The sequence below is a fragment of the Oncorhynchus kisutch genome, linkage group LG12 (genome assembly GCF_002021735.2).
Source record: "Oncorhynchus kisutch isolate 150728-3 linkage group LG12, Okis_V2, whole genome shotgun sequence".
Lineage (NCBI taxonomy): Eukaryota > Metazoa > Chordata > Actinopteri > Salmoniformes > Salmonidae > Oncorhynchus > Oncorhynchus kisutch.
The window spans coordinates 12,119,317-12,137,196 of NC_034185.2; the positions used below are offsets into that span (position 1 = coordinate 12,119,317).

Here is a 17,880-nt window from a genome sequence, read left to right on the forward strand (position 1 = left end):
GAACCCAAAAGGGTTCTACCTGGAACCAAACATGCATTTTTTTTTCCTAACATATGCTAGATGATGAACATTTTCACGTGAATATTTATTGGAATAAGGGAAGTGAAAGGAGTAGAGGCTGGGGTGTATTATTGAAGTAAAATAATTTCACCTCTAAAAGTGTTATTCCAAGTTTTGTTGGAAATAATTGTGCACAAAATAAATACACATGACAGACTATTTATTGACAATGACAAATGGTTTATTGAAAAATGAAATGATATATTGACAATAGAGGAGGGATGTTGAAGTCATGAAATACAAAGGGCACCCAGCCTGATGTGACAGAAGCAACAGTCCACCGAAACTCTACCGCCCACATCAACGTCAGTACAACATTTCACTTCCTGGATTTCACAGGTATGACACACCCATAGAGATAGATAGAGTATTCATCATGGACATTACCACTGAGGGATTCCACCATGCTTACGCCATTTCAAAGTAACCTAGTCAACTGGGTGGGGATTCCTATGGGTTGTAAAACCTCAATGGCGCTGCTCATGCGTTCACCGACGATATAATAGCACAGATATAGATGAGTCCTCTATCTATCTCTATGGACACACCTGAGAATTTTGTTTAAGTTAAATTGTTGGCCTTTCTTGCGAATGAAAACACCCAACATTGCTGAGTGATTTAATCGCGTGAGGTACTCTCTTTACTTGGATTTTAAACAAAGAACATAGAAATAAGATTATAGCCTATCTTGTTTGTTTTTCAGCTAAATACATACGTATTGCTATAACCCGTGTTGTTTGTCGACTATTGAACTAATTTCATGTCGCACGTTCTGTGTTGGGGAAATTCATGGAATATCTTGTTTGAAATTAAATAAGACATTTTGGAGACGGAATGGGCGTTGAACCTTTGTCCAAATAGTGTTTATAGGAGTAATTCACACGGAAACCGAGAGGAAACATAAAACAACATTTGACTGCATTTACCTTCGTTGTGTCGTAGGCTATTGTTCGGTAGGCTACGTCTTTCAAGTAACGGCAATAATGACGGCTCTGTGTATTGGGTCAATATTAGGATCCGCGCTGTTGCTCCTGTCAATAGTCTGCCAAGACAACGCACAGGTTACAAATGGAGAAGGCTGCGCCGGGAATTTCAATGTGGGCAATGTAAACTTTGTGCTAGACACTGAAGACTCTGTCAAAGTAGGAGCCAGTTTCATCTCGTCCCCAACTGTAACCCAAGCTGAAGACTGTGTTGACTATTGTTGCCAAGACTCCAATTGCAACTTGGCTCTGATTGAGAATGGTGCAGAGAAAGGCTCGGTTAAAACATGTTTTCTGTTTAACTGCCTGTACAAGAGAGAGTATGTCTGCAGGTTTGTGAACAAAGTGGGATTCACAAATTACATTTTGGACTCCGTCTATGAAGATTACCTGGGAGGACCCGAAAGCACCCGTGGTAAGATCAAGACTCGACTCACTCCAGTTCCAGGTAGTCATTGCTTTATAGTCTTGTAGGCCTACGAACCAGTTTCCCAGACACACATGAATAAGCATAGTCTTTGACCAAGCATGTTTAATGGCGATTTAAATCGTCAATCAGGAGTTGAAACAATAAAGTATAGTCCCCACCTCTGTTCCACTAACAAGCTGGAGAAATGGAGCCACTCAAGTTCATTGACAGAGCTGTGGATGCAAGTACTGCCCAGCCATGATATCAACATTATAGTTTGTATCGTGTTTTGAGGGTTTACAGGGTTGGTTTGCATTTACTTTGTATACAAACATTGGATTAAAACATGCTTATATTTTGGGTTCTGATGGGGTACAACAGTTGACCTAAGCATGAGCTATTTTAAGTTGTTCTTCAAGAGTCAATTCATATTGTTAATTTATATGTCCAAAAATCTATATCTATTGCAGATTTCCCCTTTTAAAGAGATTTTTCTTCCAGTAATATAGGCTAAATCTAGAAACCAGCCCATCAAAGCCCATTCTTACTGATAATTACTAATACTAACCCCCACAACCTAAATGTTATCCACCCCATCTCCTGCTTGTGTCCTACTGTGATTTCTTTTGTGTGTGTTTGGTGCTGGGACAGGAAAAAATTAAGAATCTCAGTGCAAATATATTATTATGATTGTTTTGATGGTAATTATTTTGCTGATTGGTATGGCTGCTCTCAGGTGATGAGGATAAGTTCCCCACTGCCAAAGCGGGCCGGGACATCGTGGTCCAACCCAACGACACGGTGACATTGAATGGCATTGAGAGCTGGGATGACAAAGTGATAACTAGCTACAAGTGGAGCCTTGTGAAGGGGGACAGCACGGTGGACATTACGGTGAGGGCATCAACCGTCATCCTCATAATAATAACAATGCTACAAGTTGTTATCCCAGAGGGGAAATAGTCTTGGGAACATAGTATTGCTGGATAAAAAAATTAGTACTATACATTACATGCTCAACACATACTCTTCATCATCATACCCTCATTTTCTTCATTAGCCAATGTATAATCTATTGTTGTTATTCAGAACAGTGCTTCATGTTTTAATGGTGTGGTCTTGCTGCCTGGTAAAAATACAGAATATATATGCACATTTGCCTTCAAATGTCTTTGTGAGTTTAATCATCTGAATAAAAACACTGATCAAGCATTGGTCCAGCTTAAATGCTAGTTTTCATATAGATAGATGGATGGATAGAAATGTAAAAGTCAGGTACGGGCACAGTTGTATTCTTCTCTAATCCTTTTTCTTCCAGAAAACGGACCTGAAGGATCAGGTGATGCTGAGCAACCTGAAACCTGGGATGTACGTCTTCCAGCTAAAGGTCACCGACTCCAGCAACCAATCAGCCATGGATAAGGTCTCTGTCCTCGTCCTTACTCCAGAACAGTCTGAGGGTGAGTACTGAATTGTGGTCATGTGAAATGTCCATGTTATTAAACACTGAGTATGTGTTTCAAAGCTGTCAATAACTAGGTTTCCAGCCAACCTTTTTACGTCAGATTTAAAAAAAACAGGCCTGATGGAAACAGACAATTTGTCGGTAAACTTTCCAAATGTCGACAAAACAAAGAACATTAGACGAGGCATGTCGGTAAAATGTATTATGTGAGAAATGTCAGTGGAAACGCTTTTATGCGCAAAAATTGATATAATAACCATCATATGGAAGTAAACTTGGAGTCACACAATATGTTGTGTGGTCCGGTCCTCCCACTACGACTCGGGGAAAGCATGCAGTTTATTAGGCTCCTGAGTGGTCTAAGACACTGCAACGCAGTGCAATAGGTGTCACTGCAGTCCGGGTTTGGCCGGGGTAGACCCTCATTGTAAATGAATAGTTTGTTCTTAACTTGGTTGCCTAGTTAAATTAGATTACAGAGGAAATAAGTGATGATGAACTTCACAGGGGGGTGAAAGTGCAAGGTGATGAGCTTGATGCTCCTTTCCAATAAATATCAAGGGTCTTATTCTGGTGACATGATGATTGATGCTTGGCTGCCATTTGACAAATTTTAAAATAATCTCTCTCTTTTGTCCATAATCTCATGTAGGCTATACCCACACTGTAGCTGTAATCTGTTGCCTGTCACTGACACACAGTAGCTCAGTTGGTATGTAGCATGGTGCTTGCAACCCCAGAATAGTGGGTTTGATTCCCGGGACCAGCTATAAAAATCTATGCACGCATGACAGTAAGTAGCTTTGGATAAAAGAGTCTGCTAAATTGTATATATTACACAAGAAAAATCATATAGTTTGCCAGTCTGTACAAAAGGTTGCGAAACACTATTCCAGCACACTAGCCTTGTGGATTGACGCACCAATGATATCTATACTGAACAAAAATATAAACTCAACATGCAAAGTGTTTCATAAGCTGAAAAAAATTATCCCAGAAATTTTACATACACAGAAAAAGCTTATTTATCTAAAAAGAATTGAACAAATGTCTTTATATTCCTGTTAGTGAGCATTTCTCCTTTGCCAAGATATTCCATCCACCTGACAGGTGTGGCATATCAAGAAGCTGATTAAACATCATGATCATTACACAAGTTCACCTTGTACTGGGGTCAAAAGGCCGCTCTAAAATGTGAAGTTTTGTCACTACACAATGCCACAGATGTCTCAAGTTTTGAGGGAGCATGCAATTGGCATGCTGACTGCTGGAATGTCCACCAGCTGTTGCCAGATAATTTAATTTTAATTGCTCAACCATAAGCCGCCTCCAACGATGTTTTAGATAATTTGGCAGTAGGTCCAACTGGCCTCACAGACGCAGACCACGTGTAACCACGCCAGCCCATGACCTCCACATCTGGCTTCTTCACCTGCGGGATTGTCTGAAATCAGCCACCCGGAGAGCTGATGAAACTGGAATATTTCTGTCTGCAATAAAGCCTTTTTGGGGGGTTAAAATCATTCTGATTGGCTGGGCCTAGGCCCACCCATGGTTGCGTCCCTGCCCAGTCATGTGAAATCCATAGATTAGGGCATAGTTCTTTTTATTTGATTTGACTGCTTTTCTTATGAACTGTAACTCAGTAAAATGGTTTCATGTTGTGTTAATATTGTTGTTCAGTATAAATGAATGTCATCCTTTGAACTACTCCTAGACAAACCTGGTCTTTGGTTTCCAGTTAGCTAAGTATAGTCCTCTACCCTGCAGGAGGTTAAGATTGGTGCCACACACACCATTTTAATGTGGATCATGTGTAAGCTAAAGTTAACATGAAGGCAGGGCCTTATTTTGTTACTGGTTAACATGGGCTTGGGTTTTAGTTAAAGAAAAATGTTAATTTTATTGACGCTTGGGCCAAACAACTTCGATACAGTACTTCAATTGCAATCAACATCATTAGGTGCTCTCAATGGTTTGTGAATAAAATGGTTTATTTCCAACCATTGACCATTTTTAAGTCAAGCTCGTAGCTTTCAAAACGTGTACTTGACACCCAACACAAGGAGATAACCGTGTGACCACTCCCCTGCCAAGCTAGGATGAGAACAGGTCTGGCGTGATTCACAGTTGAGTCATATCAGCCACTTTCCCAGGTGAGACCACAGACAGACAGACAGGCATTCACACAGACAGGCTCACACAGACCGAGACAGACAAAGGTTGACTAGGGTGCCCTTACACAACCCTCTACTTTACTACCGATAGGAGTGGAAAAGTTTATTGGCCCAGCCCTCCTTGAAAGTTCCACAGAATGTTGTTGCTAATACCAATGAAAAGGTTATGTCACAGACCGGGAGAGATATTCCTGCGAGTTTTGGAACATGAAATTGTTTACAGATTGTACATTTTTCTATCTCAGTAGAAAGAAAGAAAAAAATCTGTAAACTTTCCTGAGTACAGCAAAGGAAAAGCGGGAAGCCCCCAAAATGGAGTGTCAACAGACAGTAGACCGGTGTCAACAGACAGTAGACCGGTGTCAACAGACAGTAGACCGGTGTCAACAGACAGTAGACCGGTGTCAACAGACAGTAGACCGGTGTCAACAGACAGTAGACCGGTGTCAACAGACAGTAGACCGGTGTCAACAGACAGTAGACCGGTGTCAACAGACAGTAGACCGGTGTCAACAGACAGTAGACCGGTGTCAACAGACAGTAGACCGGTCCGGTGTCAACAGACAGTAGACCGGTGTCAACAGACAGTAGACCGGTGTCAACAGACAGTAGACCGGTGTCAACAGACAGTAGACCGGTGTCAACAGACAGTAGACCGGTGTCAACAGACAGTAGACCGGTGTCAACAGACAGTAGACCGGTGTCAACAGACAGTAGACCGGTGTCAACAGACAGTAGACCGGTGTCAACAGACAGTAGACCGGTGTCAACAGACAGTAGACCGGTGTCAACAGATGCTACAGCAAGAAGAGCAAATATGGCCATGCAGGGGTTCCAGTGAAATAAATGTTACAAATACAAAACCGTTAGTCATAGCAACTACTACAACCTATCCGGCCCTTTTGAATAACATTTCCCTGTAGTGGAGAGACTTTCTCCAGAGCTTGGGACCATGTTTCTATAGGGTTGGGCCAACACTTGGTTGGTTGCTATTATAAGGTTTGATAGTATAGATGAATTAATTGTTGCGTTCATATCACTCCATCATAGCTGTGCTGAGTGACCGGTCCAATATGGTAACAAGTGGAAATGCCAGATGAATTCATGCTCAGTGTTAGCCCCTATTTAAGTCAGTTTTGTTGAACGAAACAGTTCCCTTCCTAAGTACCCCTAGAAATCTGAAATGTTTAAATGGGTATAAGATGTATATGACAATTCCACCAAGCCTATCTTTTTAAACCTATCCAATTCCTTTGTATTTCCCCAGAGTGCCTAGGAATAGGGGCTAGGCCACGAGGGCCTGATTTGGAATTCGTAAAGCTATTACGCCTGGCTTCTGTCACGTGCTAGTCACAGGCCTGGACAATTCCAGTCCTCGGGGCCTGATTGGTGTTACACTTTCCCCCATCCCTAGTGAAAACACCTGATTTAAACTAATGGTATTTTTAACTGAAGATCATGATTAGTTGATTATTGGAGTCGGGTGTGTTAGCTGGGGCAAAAGTGTGACACCAATCAGGCCCCCAAGGACTGGAATTGCCCAGGCCTGGGCAGGTAGCCTAGTGGTTAGAGCGTTGGGCCAGTAACCGAAAGGTTGCTCTATCGAATCCTCGAGCTGACAAGGTAAACATCTGTCGTTCTGCCCCTGAACAAGGCAGTTAACCTACTGTTCCTAGGCCGTCATTTTAAATAAGACTTTGTTCTTAACTGACATGTCTAGCTAAATACATTTAAATATATATATATATATTTTTTAAAAATCGGTCCCATGAGAACTGGAGATTCCCAGGCCTGTAAGCTAGTACCTTGTTGGTTGTCACACTCTCCCCTTGTGTCCTTTGTTGTCTAATATATCCCTCCCACTCATGAGGGCCAGACAATGGTGTGTGTCTTTTATTGAGTGGGAGGGGCACACCTGGAGGGGCACAGCTGACACACCTGGTCTGAAATGATTGAAACCCTTGATTTAAAGATGCGCAATAATGACCTCTTATATAATAAATTATTCAAATACTGGGCTATATTATATGGTCAGAATTTCTTTGGGAGAAATTCTATTTTATATTTTAAGATTGTTTAACAACTAATAATTTTTTTCTCAAAGGTAGGGGTCCAAATGATTGACACCCCTAAAGATTCTTATAAATGGAGTAGTCAAGTCTTTAGTATTTGGTCCCATATTCCTAGCACGCAATGATTGTGACTCTACAAACTTGTTGGATGCATTTGCTGTTTGTTTTGGTTGTGTTTCAGATTATTTTGTGCCTAATAGAAATGGGGAAATAATGTATTGTTTCATTTTAGAGCCACTTTTATTGTAAATAAAGATGTCTACATTAATGTTAGATGCTACCATGATTATGGATAATCCTGAATGAATCGTGAATAATGAGTGAGATACAGGGATCATACCCCCAAGACATGCTAACCTTCCCTGTTATTGGTAATGGTGAGAGGTTAGCATGTGTTGGGACCTATGATCTTTGCCCCTCTATCTGTTATCAAGGATCTAAAACATTTTGGAACCCCCACTGTATGTTCTATACATTTCTCTCTCAACGTTCTGGAACGATGACTCTCCTGAACACACCCTTGTTGACATTCCACCATGAACCTAAACGGTGTGCATGGGTAAATGTAAGGGTACGGTCACAGACCTCCTCTAATGGTGGCATTGGTGTCCTGTCGGCTGCAATAAGCATGTTGTGGGTTTAAAGGGAAGCACTGTGTACTGTAGAGCTACAGTATAATGTTCAACTGTTTAGCTGCTCAGGTTGCTGGACTTTGGATAAAAACACATTTGTTGACATGGTGAAGTGTGTCGAAGGGATAGTACACTCAAAATACACATTGGCGTGAATTTCTACTTACCTTGGCTGTTGTCGACTGACCGAGGGCTTAGACAGTTTTGCATTATGGTAAAACAGAGGGATCCATTATCACGAACAGCTTATATAAATGGCAGGTGCAATACATTCACATTACAGCCATGCTATGTAAAGCATAGATCATTTACCTATGTATCTCATGTAAAGTTGTAAAAAATATATATAATTTAATCAAACCAATATTAACCCTCCATAATCATCTCTGACTTGTCTGTCTGCTTGCCCAGGTCACTGTCTGGTCCCCAAAAAGGTGGGTCACTGTCGAGGAGCATTCCCTAGGTGGCACTACAATGGTGCGTCAGAGAAGTGCGAGGAGTTCATCTTCGGGGGCTGCAAGGGGAACCGCAACAACTACCTCTCCCTGCAGGAGTGCTCCGACGCCTGCCACGGCGTGTCAGGTACAATGAGATGGAGCGGGCTGTCTGTCTGCAGCGGGCTGGCTGTCTGTCTGTCTGCAGCGGGCTGGCTGTCTGTCTGTCTGCAGCGGGCTGGCTGTCTGTCTGTCTGCAGCGGGCTGGCTGTCTGTCTGTCTGCAGCGGGCTGGCTGTCTGTCTGTCTGCAGCGGGCTGGCTGTCTGTCTGTCTGCAGCGGGCTGGCTGTCTGTCTGCAGCGGGCTGGCTGTCTGTCTGCAGCGGGCTGGCTGTCTGTCTGCAGCGGGCTGGCTGTCTGTCTGCAGCGGGCTGGCTGGCTGTCTGTCTGCAGCGGGCTGGCTGGCTGTCTGTCTGCAGCGGGCTGGCTGGCTGTCTGTCTGCAGCGGGCTGGCTGGCTGTCTGTCTGCAGCGGGCTGGCTGTCTGTCTGCAGCTGGCTGTCTGTCTGCAGCGGGCTGGCTGTCTGTCTGCAGCGGGCTGTCTGTCTGTCTGCAGCGGGCTGTCTGTCTGCAGCGGGCTGTCTGTCTGCAGCGGGCTGTCTGTCTGTCTGTCTGCAGCGGGCTGTCTGCAGCGGGCTGTCTGTCTGTCTGTCTGTCTGTCTGCAGCGGGCTGTCTGTCTGTCTGTCTGTCTGCAGCGGGCTGTCTGTCTGTCTGTCTGTCTGCAGCGGGCTGTCTGTCTGTCTGTCTGTCTGCAGCGGGCTGTCTGCAGCGGGCTGTCTGTCTGTCTGCAGCGGGCTGTCTGCAGCGGGCTGTCTGTCTGTCTGCAGCGGGCGGGCTGTCTGTCTGTCTGCAGCGGGCGGGCTGTCTGTCTGTCTGCAGCGGGCTGTCTGTCTGTCTGTCTGTCTGCAGCGGGCTGTCTGTCTGTCTGTCTGTAGCGGGCTGTCTGTCTGTCTGTCTGTCTGCAGCGGGCTGTCTGTCTGTCTGTCTGTCTGCAGCGGGCTGTCTGTCTGTCTGTCTGCAGCGGGCTGTCTGTCTGTCTGTCTGTCTGCAGCGGGCTGTCTGTCTGTCTGTCTGTCTGCAGCGGGCTGTCTGTCTGTGTCTGTTTGTCTGCAGCGGGCTGTCTGTCTGTCTGTCTGCAGCGGGCTGTCTGTCTGTCTGTCTGTCTGTCTGCAGCCGGCTGTCTGTCTGTCTGTCTGTCTGCAGCGGGCTGTCTGTCTGTGTCTGTCTGTCTGCAGCGGGCTGTCTGTCTGTCTGCAGCGGGCTGTCTGTCTGTGTCTGTTTGTCTGCAGCGGGCTGTCTGTCTGTGTCTGTCTGTCTGCCTGTCTGCAGCGGGCTGTCTGTCTGCCTGTCTGCAGCCGGCTGTCTGTCTGTCTGTCTGTCTGTCTGCAGCGGGCTGTCTGTCTGCCTGTCTGCAGCCGGCTGTCTGTCTGCCTGTCTGCAGCCGGCTGTCTGTCTGCCTGTCTGCAGCCGGCTGTCTGTCTGCCTGTCTGCAGCCGGCTGTCTGTCTGCCTGTCTGCAGCCGGCTGTCTGTCTGTCTGTCTGCAGCGGGCTGTCTGTCTGCCTGTCTGCAGCCGGCTGTCTTTTCATATTCTGTCTTGCAAGTTGAATCTATTGTCTCTCGTTTTCATCCTACAGCTGCATCAGGAAGAAGTATTGTCGTGCCTGAAGGTGAGTAATGTTAATGCTAACATGCACATTTATGGGCGCATAAACACTTCACAATATAAACACTTCACAATATAAACACTATACACAACGTAAACACTATTCACCATATAAAAAAAGGTGAATGAACTGTGTTTACTTGCATTCGTACATACTATCCACCACATCTCCGTTAAGTGTGTGTGTGTGTGTGGTTTAGGGGAGGTTTGTGGCTCCCCCTGTAACTCTGGTCAGTTTACTTGTGACAACGGCTGCTGTCTGGATGAAGACCTGGAGTGCGACACGGTGACTCAGTGCAGCGACGGCTCTGACGAGGCTTCCTGCGACAAACGTGAGTCCACACACAAACGTACACACGGCAGTTTTTACTTAAATGGCTACACGGACTATCTGAGTTGACCTTTTTTGTATTTACATTTTCTTGCATTGTCTCTATGCAAACTCACAGGACTCGACACGCTCACGCACACTGATCTCTCTCTCTCTCTCACACATGCACACTGATCTCTCTCTCTCTCTCTCACACATTTATACTGACTCTACACACTCACGCACACTGATCTCTCTCTCTCTCTCTCACACAACATGCACACTGATCTCTCTCTCTCACACAACATGCACACTGATCTCTCTCTCTCTCACACAACACGCACACTGATCTCTCTCTCTCTCACACAACATGCACACTGATCTCTCTCTCTCTCTCTCACACATTTATACTGACTCTACACACTCACGCACACTGATCTCTCTCTCTCTCTCTCACACATTTATACTGACTCTACACACTCACGCACACTGATCTCTCTCTCTCTCACACAACATGCACACTGATCTCTCTCTCTCACACAACATGCACACTGATCTCTCTCTCTCTCACACAACATGCACACTGATCTCTCTCTCTCACACAACACGCACACTGATCTCTCTCTCTCTCACACAACATGCACACTGATCTCTCTCTCTCACACAACATGCACACTGATCTCTCTCTCTCACACAACATGCACACTGATCTCTCTCTCTCTCACACAACATGCACACTGATCTCTCTCTCTCTCACACAACATGCACACTGATCTCTCTCTCTCTCACACAACATGCACACTGATCTCTCTCTCTCTCACACAACATGCACACTGATCTCTCTCTCTCACACAACATGCACACTGATCTCTCTCTCTCTCACACAACATGCACACTGATCTCTCTCTCTCTCACACAACATGCACACTGATCTCTCTCTCTCTCACACAACATGCACACTGATCTCTCTCTCTCTCACACAACATGCACACTGATCTCTCTCTCTCTCACACAACATGCACACTGATCTCTCTCTCTCTCACACAACATGCACACTGATCTCTCTCTCTCTCACACAACATGCACACTGATCTCTCTCTCTCACACAACATGCACACTGATCTCTCTCTCTCTCTCTCTCTCTCACACATTTATACTGACTCTACACACTCACGCACACTGATCTCTCTCTCTCACACACATTTATACTGACTCTACACACTCACGCACACTGATCTCTCTCTCTCACAACATGCACACTGATCTCTCTCTCTCTCTCACACATTTATACTGACTCTACACACTCACGCACACTGATCTCTCTCTCTCTCTCACACATTTATACTGACTCTACACACTCACGCACACTGATCTCTCACACAACATGCACACTGATCTCTCTCTCTCACACACATTTATACTGACTCTACACACTCACGCACACTGATCTCTCTCTCTCACACACATTTATACTGACTCTACACACTCACGCACACTGATCTCTCTCTCACAACATGCACACTGATCTCTCTCTCTCTCTCACACATTTATACTGACTCTACACACTCACGCACACTGATCTCTCTCTCACAACATGCACACTGATCTCTCTCTCTCACACATTTATACTGACTCTACACACTCACGCACACTGACCTCTCTCTCTCACACACATTTATACTGACTCTACACACTCACGCACACTGATCTCTCTCTCTCACACAACATGCACACTGATCTCTCTCTCTCTCACACTTATACTGACTCTACACACTCACGCACACTGATCTCTCTCTCTCACACAACATGCACACTGATCTCTCTCTCACACATTTATACTGACTCTACACACTCACGCACACTGATCTCTCTCTCTCACACACATTTATACTGACTCTACACACTCACGCACACTGATCTCTCTCCTTCACACACATTTATACTGACTCTACACACTCACGCACACTGATCTCTCTCTCTCACACACATTTATACTGACTCTACACACTCACGCACACTGATCTCTCTCTCACACACATTTATACTGACTCTACACACTCACGCACACTGATCTCTCTCTCACACACTCTCACTCACAACATGCACACACATTTATACTGACTCTATATACATACACACACACACACAATCATATACGGTGCTGCTACACTGTTTATCGTATCCTGATGCCAATATCTATACACATCTACCTATATCACTCCAGTATCCCTGCACATTGTAAATATGGTATTGGAGCTGACTTACCCAGTATACTCTCTAGCTTCTTACTTACTTGTTGTGTGTTTTTGTTCTACCTTGTGTTATTTTTAGTGCTACATCAATATTGATTACTGCAGTGTTGTTGGGTTTAGAGTTTGCAAGAAAGCCATTTCTCTGTACTTGTGCACGTGACATTTACTTGAAACTTATCAACTGCAATGAAAACAAGGAAGTCTGCTAGTCTCAAGTCACTTTACCTCACACATGATCAAAACCATCTTAGTTTTAGACCATCCATAAAGAGTGACTCTTAAAAGATTGAGGTACGCTTCATGGATACAACAAACTCCTAAATGTTCCCATGCTGTGTCTGTACAGCAACATAACATGACGCTTGTTTTGGCAGTGAACCAGACCTTCACTCGTCTGCTGAACATTCATGTGGACAAAAGCAGGGGTGAGTTGATTTCGATTTTCACACCCAAGCTTACTATAGCCCCTTATAAACCCTTACCAAAGCAATACCATTTATCCTACTACAGCCCTAGTACCCATACCTCGAGCCTATTTACCAGTGACAACGCTAGTGTGCTTACAATAGTCCCAGCCCTAGATGCCTTGCCCAATCCTAGTTCCCTTACTACAGTCACAACCCAAGTATCCAGTCCACACAGTCCTGTAGTGGACAATACCTTTATCACATCTCTGTCTGTCTGTTGCTCTCTCTCAGCCCGCTGCACCGAGCCCCCCAGGACGGGGCCATGCCGCGCCAGCCACTCCCACTGGTACTATGACCCGCTCAACAGGAAGTGCAATCGCTTCACATATGGTGGCTGTGACGGCAACGACAACAACTTTGACGTGGAAGAGAGCTGCAAAGAGACCTGCAAAGGCGTGACTGGTACAGAACTCTAGGCCTGTATTCAGTCTCCGAGTAAGAGTGCTGGACTAGGATCAGTTTAGCCTTTTAGATCATAATGATTTAAGATTAGGAGGACCTGATTCTAGATCCTGGGCGGCAGGTAGCCTAGGAGTTAGAGTGTTCGTCTAGTAACCGAAAGGTTGCAAGATCGAATCCCCGAGCTGACAAGGTAAAAATCTGTCATTCTGCCCCTGAACAAGGCAGTTAACCCACTGTTCCTAGGCCATCATTGAAAATAAGAATTTGATCTTAACTGACTTGTCTAGTTAAATAAAGATAAAATAAAAATCAGTACTCCTACTTTGAGACACTCTTTGAACAACTGAGCTACACTTTAGGGCTGCGTTCAGTAAAATGTTATGGGAATGTTCAGATGTTAAAATATTATTTTCAACTGATCCGCTTCATTGACATGTAGAGGAAGGAATCATGTCAGTTCTATTTATGGTAGTTCTACCTGCAACTGTATTGTTCAACGTAGTGCTATTTTGATCTGCTGTATTTATTGCAGGTCGTCTCCTTTAAGTCTCTGTGTGGTCAAGCAAAAGTTTTCAAAGGCTTTGAGGTCATGCAGCATGAAGCATTTATTCTTAATGGCTGGGTGTCTTTTTCTCTATAGAACATGACGTGTTTGCAAGGGGAATGTTTGAACGCTACGAGGAAGAGGAAAGTGAGTCCGGTAAGAACCCGTCTGTACCTCCTCTGGGAGTTAGAACCTGTCTGTACCTCCCTCCTCTGGGGGTTAGAACCTGTCTGTACCTCCCTCCTCTGGGGGTTAGAACCTGTCTGTACCTCCCTCCTCTGGGAGTTAGAACCTGTCTGTACCTCCCTCCTCTGGGAGTTAGAACCTGTCTGTACCTCCCTCCTCTGGGGGTTAGAACCTGTCTGTACCTCCCTCCTCTGGGAGTTAGAACCTGTCTGTACCTCCCTCCTCTGGGAGTTAGAACCTGTCTGTACCTCCCTCCTCTGGGAGTTAGAACCTGTCTGTACCTCCCTCCTCTGGGAGTTAGAGCCTGTCTGTACCTCCCTCCTCTGGGGGTTAGAACCTGTCTGTACCTCCCTCCTCTGGGGGTTAGAACCTGTCTGTACCTCCCTCCTCTGGGGGTTAGAACCTGTCTGTACCTCCTCTGGGAGTTAGAACCTGTCTGTACCTCCCTCCTCTGGGGGTTAGAACCTGTCTGTACCTCCCTCCTCTGGGGGTTAGAACCTGTCTGTACCTCCCTCCTCTGGGGGTTAGAACCTGTCTGTACCTCCTCTGGGAGTTAGAACCTGTCTGTACCTCCCTCCTCTGGGGGTTAGAACCTGTCTGTACCTCCCTCCTCTGGGGGTTAGAACCTGTCTGTACCTCCCTCCCCTGGGAGTTAGAACCTGTCTGTACCTCCCTCCTCTGGGGGTTAGAACCTGTCTATACCTCCTCTGGGGGTTAGAACCTGTCTGTACCTCTGGGGGTTAGAACCTGTCTGTACCTCTGGGGGTTAGAACCTGTCTGTACCTCCCTCCCTCTGGGAGTTAGAACCTGTCTATACCTCCCTCCTCTGGGGGTTAGAACCTGTCTATACCTCCTCTGGGGGTTAGAACCTGTCTGTACCTCCTCTGGGGGTTAGAACCTGTCTGTACCTCCCTCCCTCTGGGAGTTAGAACCTGTCTATACCTCCCTCTGGGAGTTAGAACCTGTCTATACCTCCCTCCTCTGGGGGTTAGAACCTGTCTGTACCTCCTCTGGGGGTTAGAACCTGTCTGTACCTCCTCTGGGGGTTAGAACCTGTCTGTACCTCCTCTGGGGGTTAGAACCTGTCTGTACCTCCTCTGGGGGTTAGAACCTGTCTATACCTCCCTCCTCTGGGGGTTAGAACCTGTCTGTACCTCCCTCCCCTGGGAGTTAGAACCTGTCTGTACCTCCCTCCTCTGGGGGTTAGAACCTGTCTATACCTCCTCTGGGGGTTAGAACCTGTCTGTACCTCCTCTGGGGGTTAGAACCTGTCTGTACCTCCCTCCCTCTGGGAGTTAGAACCTGTCTATACCTCCCTCCTCTGGGGGTTAGAACCTGTCTGTACCTCCTCTGGGAGTTAGAACCTGTCTGTACCTCCCTCCCTCTGGGAGTTAGAACCTGTCTATACCTCCCTCCTCTGGGGGTTAGAACCTGTCTGTACCTCCTCTGGGGGTTAGAACCTGTCTGTACCTCCTCTGGGGGTTAGAACCTGTCTGTACCTCCTCTGGGGGTTAGAACCTGTCTGTACCTCCTCTGGGAGTTAGAACCTGTCTATACCTCCCTCCTCTGGGGGTTAGAACCTGTCTACCTCCTCTGGGAGTTAGAACCTGTCTGTACCTACCTCCTCTGGGGGTTAGAACCTGTCTGTACCTCCCTCCTCTGGGGGTTAGAACCTGTCTGTACCTCCCTCCTCTGGGGGTTAGAACCTGTCTGTACCTCCCTCCTCTGGGGGTTAGAACCTGTCTGTACCTCCCTCCTCTGGGGGTTAGAACCTGTCTGTACCTCCCTCCTCTGGGGGTTAGAACCTGTCTGTACCTCCCTCCTCTGGGGGTTAGAACCTGTCTGTACCTCCTCTGGGAGTTAGAACCTGTCTGTACCTCCCTCCTCTGGGAGTTAGAACCTGTCTGTACCTCCCTCCTCTGGGGGTTAGAACCTGTCTGTCTGTACACAGTACTTGACTTGGGTGGGAGGTCACTGGAGCTGAGTACCAGCACCTCAAATGTTCTACTGATTGAGCTCTGGTTCCTCTTTCTAGAATATTAGTTCAAAGGTATTGTGGAGCTTCTACACCTAACATAAACAGTACTGGAACCTATTTCAGTCCAAGTCGAGCACTGTCTATCTCCTCCACTGTCATCTCTTGTTGTGGAAAAACATGCTGAAAGTTTGTCAGTTGGTCTGCTATGTTATGCTTTCCCAGCATTGTCTAGTGTACATAGCCAGACTATATTCCATATACAGTGGGGACACTTGGGTAACTTCACTTTTCCAGAGGAAAGACCAGAATCTTCCTCTGGTCTCTGTTTAGTTGCCTAAACCAGTGGTTCTCACATGATTCTTCTCGCCTGCATGCACCAATACATCTCATTCAATTATTGGCTTGACAAGTTGAATCAGGTGTGTTATTGCAGGTACGGAACAAAAATCCTGTGAGAAACACTGGTTTAGACGACTAAACAGATTAAACGCTGGTCTAAACCTTCATAATTTTGTTCCAGGCTCCATCGCTATAGCTATAGTGTTATCGGTAGCCATCATGGCAGTGCTGGCTGCCCTGGGTTACTGCTTCCTGAAGCACAGGAAGGACCGTTCTCAGCACCAGCCCGTGGCCACCAACATCCCCCATGTGGCTTTCGAAGAACGAGACACCCTGGTCTACAACACCACCACCAAGCCTGTCTGAAACAATTAGCACCTGCCTGTCTTTCAGGACCTTGGTTTATTGTGTTCTTGCGTATATACTGATCTAACCAGAGCAAGACCAGACCAATATATACACACATCTCCCACACAGGTCTACAAACTCCAGATGCAGTCAGTAAGTGAGGATTTTAAGCAACATTTCATTTGAATAGAGCTTTGGCTCTTGCTTGGGCTCCTCCTTGGACAACCGGTTTTTGCTTTCACAGAATTTTGCATTAAGGAGTTGATGATATATTAGCATGCTCTGTCAAAACCATTCTGCGGAGCTTGAGTGAACGAAAAGTATGAGACATGGGCACAGATCCAAATACTATAACTGTGTGGGCTTTTATAAGTGTGTTTTGTTTGGAACACATTCTCAGGGGGGAAGAATTCTGTACTAGGTTTTTCTTACAGATTTTCTTAAGATTTGTTTTTTTGAAACTTTTATTTATAAAATGTGATTGGTGCTGGGGTTGATGTTTGCATTAGCCGTTTGTTTTGTCATAAATTCATAAGGAATACCAGATTTAAATGTAGGTACCAATAAGTGATCTATGTACATTTTTACTTACTGAAATGATTCTGTTACTAATATTATGTACCAGGGTGTCTATATACTAAATTGTTATCATACTGTAATCATTTCTTACTTTAAGTAACAACCATGACCTAGACTGTAAGGTAGGTGTCTGTTTTTTTAAAATGTTTTTGTGTTTCATGTTTCCTTTTTAACTGTAATAAAATCGTAATTCCATAATTGAACGTTGTGGTGTTTCTATATAATATGTACAGGGCTTTACATGTGTGTGTTTAGTCACTAGATGGCGATATTTCACCAATGCATGCACAATATGCCTTGTGCATCATTTGTCAACTCCAAATCAATAGACACAAACCACTATCCATTATTAGTATGTAAAATTCTTCGAGTTTGATTAGGAATTACATGCCTGTAGAATAGGAGTAGCCTACGTAGCTTGCTCCAGTCACATGCTGTCTTATATTTACGGTATATAGAGGTATATGGTTGGTCAATATCCTTCAGGATATATCCTCAAGTAATCTCTCCTTAGAGACAT

General features: G+C 45.3%; 1 protein-coding gene across 2 annotated transcripts; it reads left to right on the forward strand.

Moving 5' to 3' along the window:
* Window positions 1-225: 225 nt before the first annotated feature.
* Window positions 226-17,560, forward strand: spint1b (serine peptidase inhibitor, Kunitz type 1 b). Of its 2 annotated transcripts, none has more exons than XM_031836897.1 (10): window positions 226-1,491; window positions 2,189-2,346; window positions 2,771-2,912; window positions 8,210-8,380; window positions 9,927-9,959; window positions 10,156-10,287; window positions 12,892-12,942; window positions 13,216-13,386; window positions 14,027-14,086; window positions 16,615-17,560. In XM_031836897.1, the coding sequence occupies exons 1-10, from the start codon at window positions 1,044-1,046 to the stop codon at window positions 16,797-16,799; spliced, it is 1,551 nt and encodes a 516-aa protein (XP_031692757.1). In that variant the 5' UTR covers window positions 226-1,043; the 3' UTR covers window positions 16,800-17,560. The 2 variants fall into 2 exon arrangements, with proteins under 2 accessions (XP_031692757.1, XP_031692758.1); XM_031836898.1 differs by having other exon boundaries at window positions 226-1,458.
* The last annotated feature ends 320 nt before the right edge of the window (window positions 17,561-17,880 follow it).

Excerpts from the sequence above, each read along its gene's own strand:
- spint1b (XM_031836897.1), top strand. The coding sequence starts at position 1,044 with ATGACGGCTCTGTGTATTGGGTCAATATTAGGATCCGCGCTGTTGCTC. Across the intron at positions 1,492-2,188 it reads TCGACTCACTCCAGTTCCAG|GTGATGAGGATAAGTTCCCC; the intron begins GTAGTCATTGCT and ends GGCTGCTCTCAG. Across the intron at positions 12,943-13,215 it reads TCATGTGGACAAAAGCAGGG|CCCGCTGCACCGAGCCCCCC; the intron begins GTGAGTTGATTT and ends GCTCTCTCTCAG.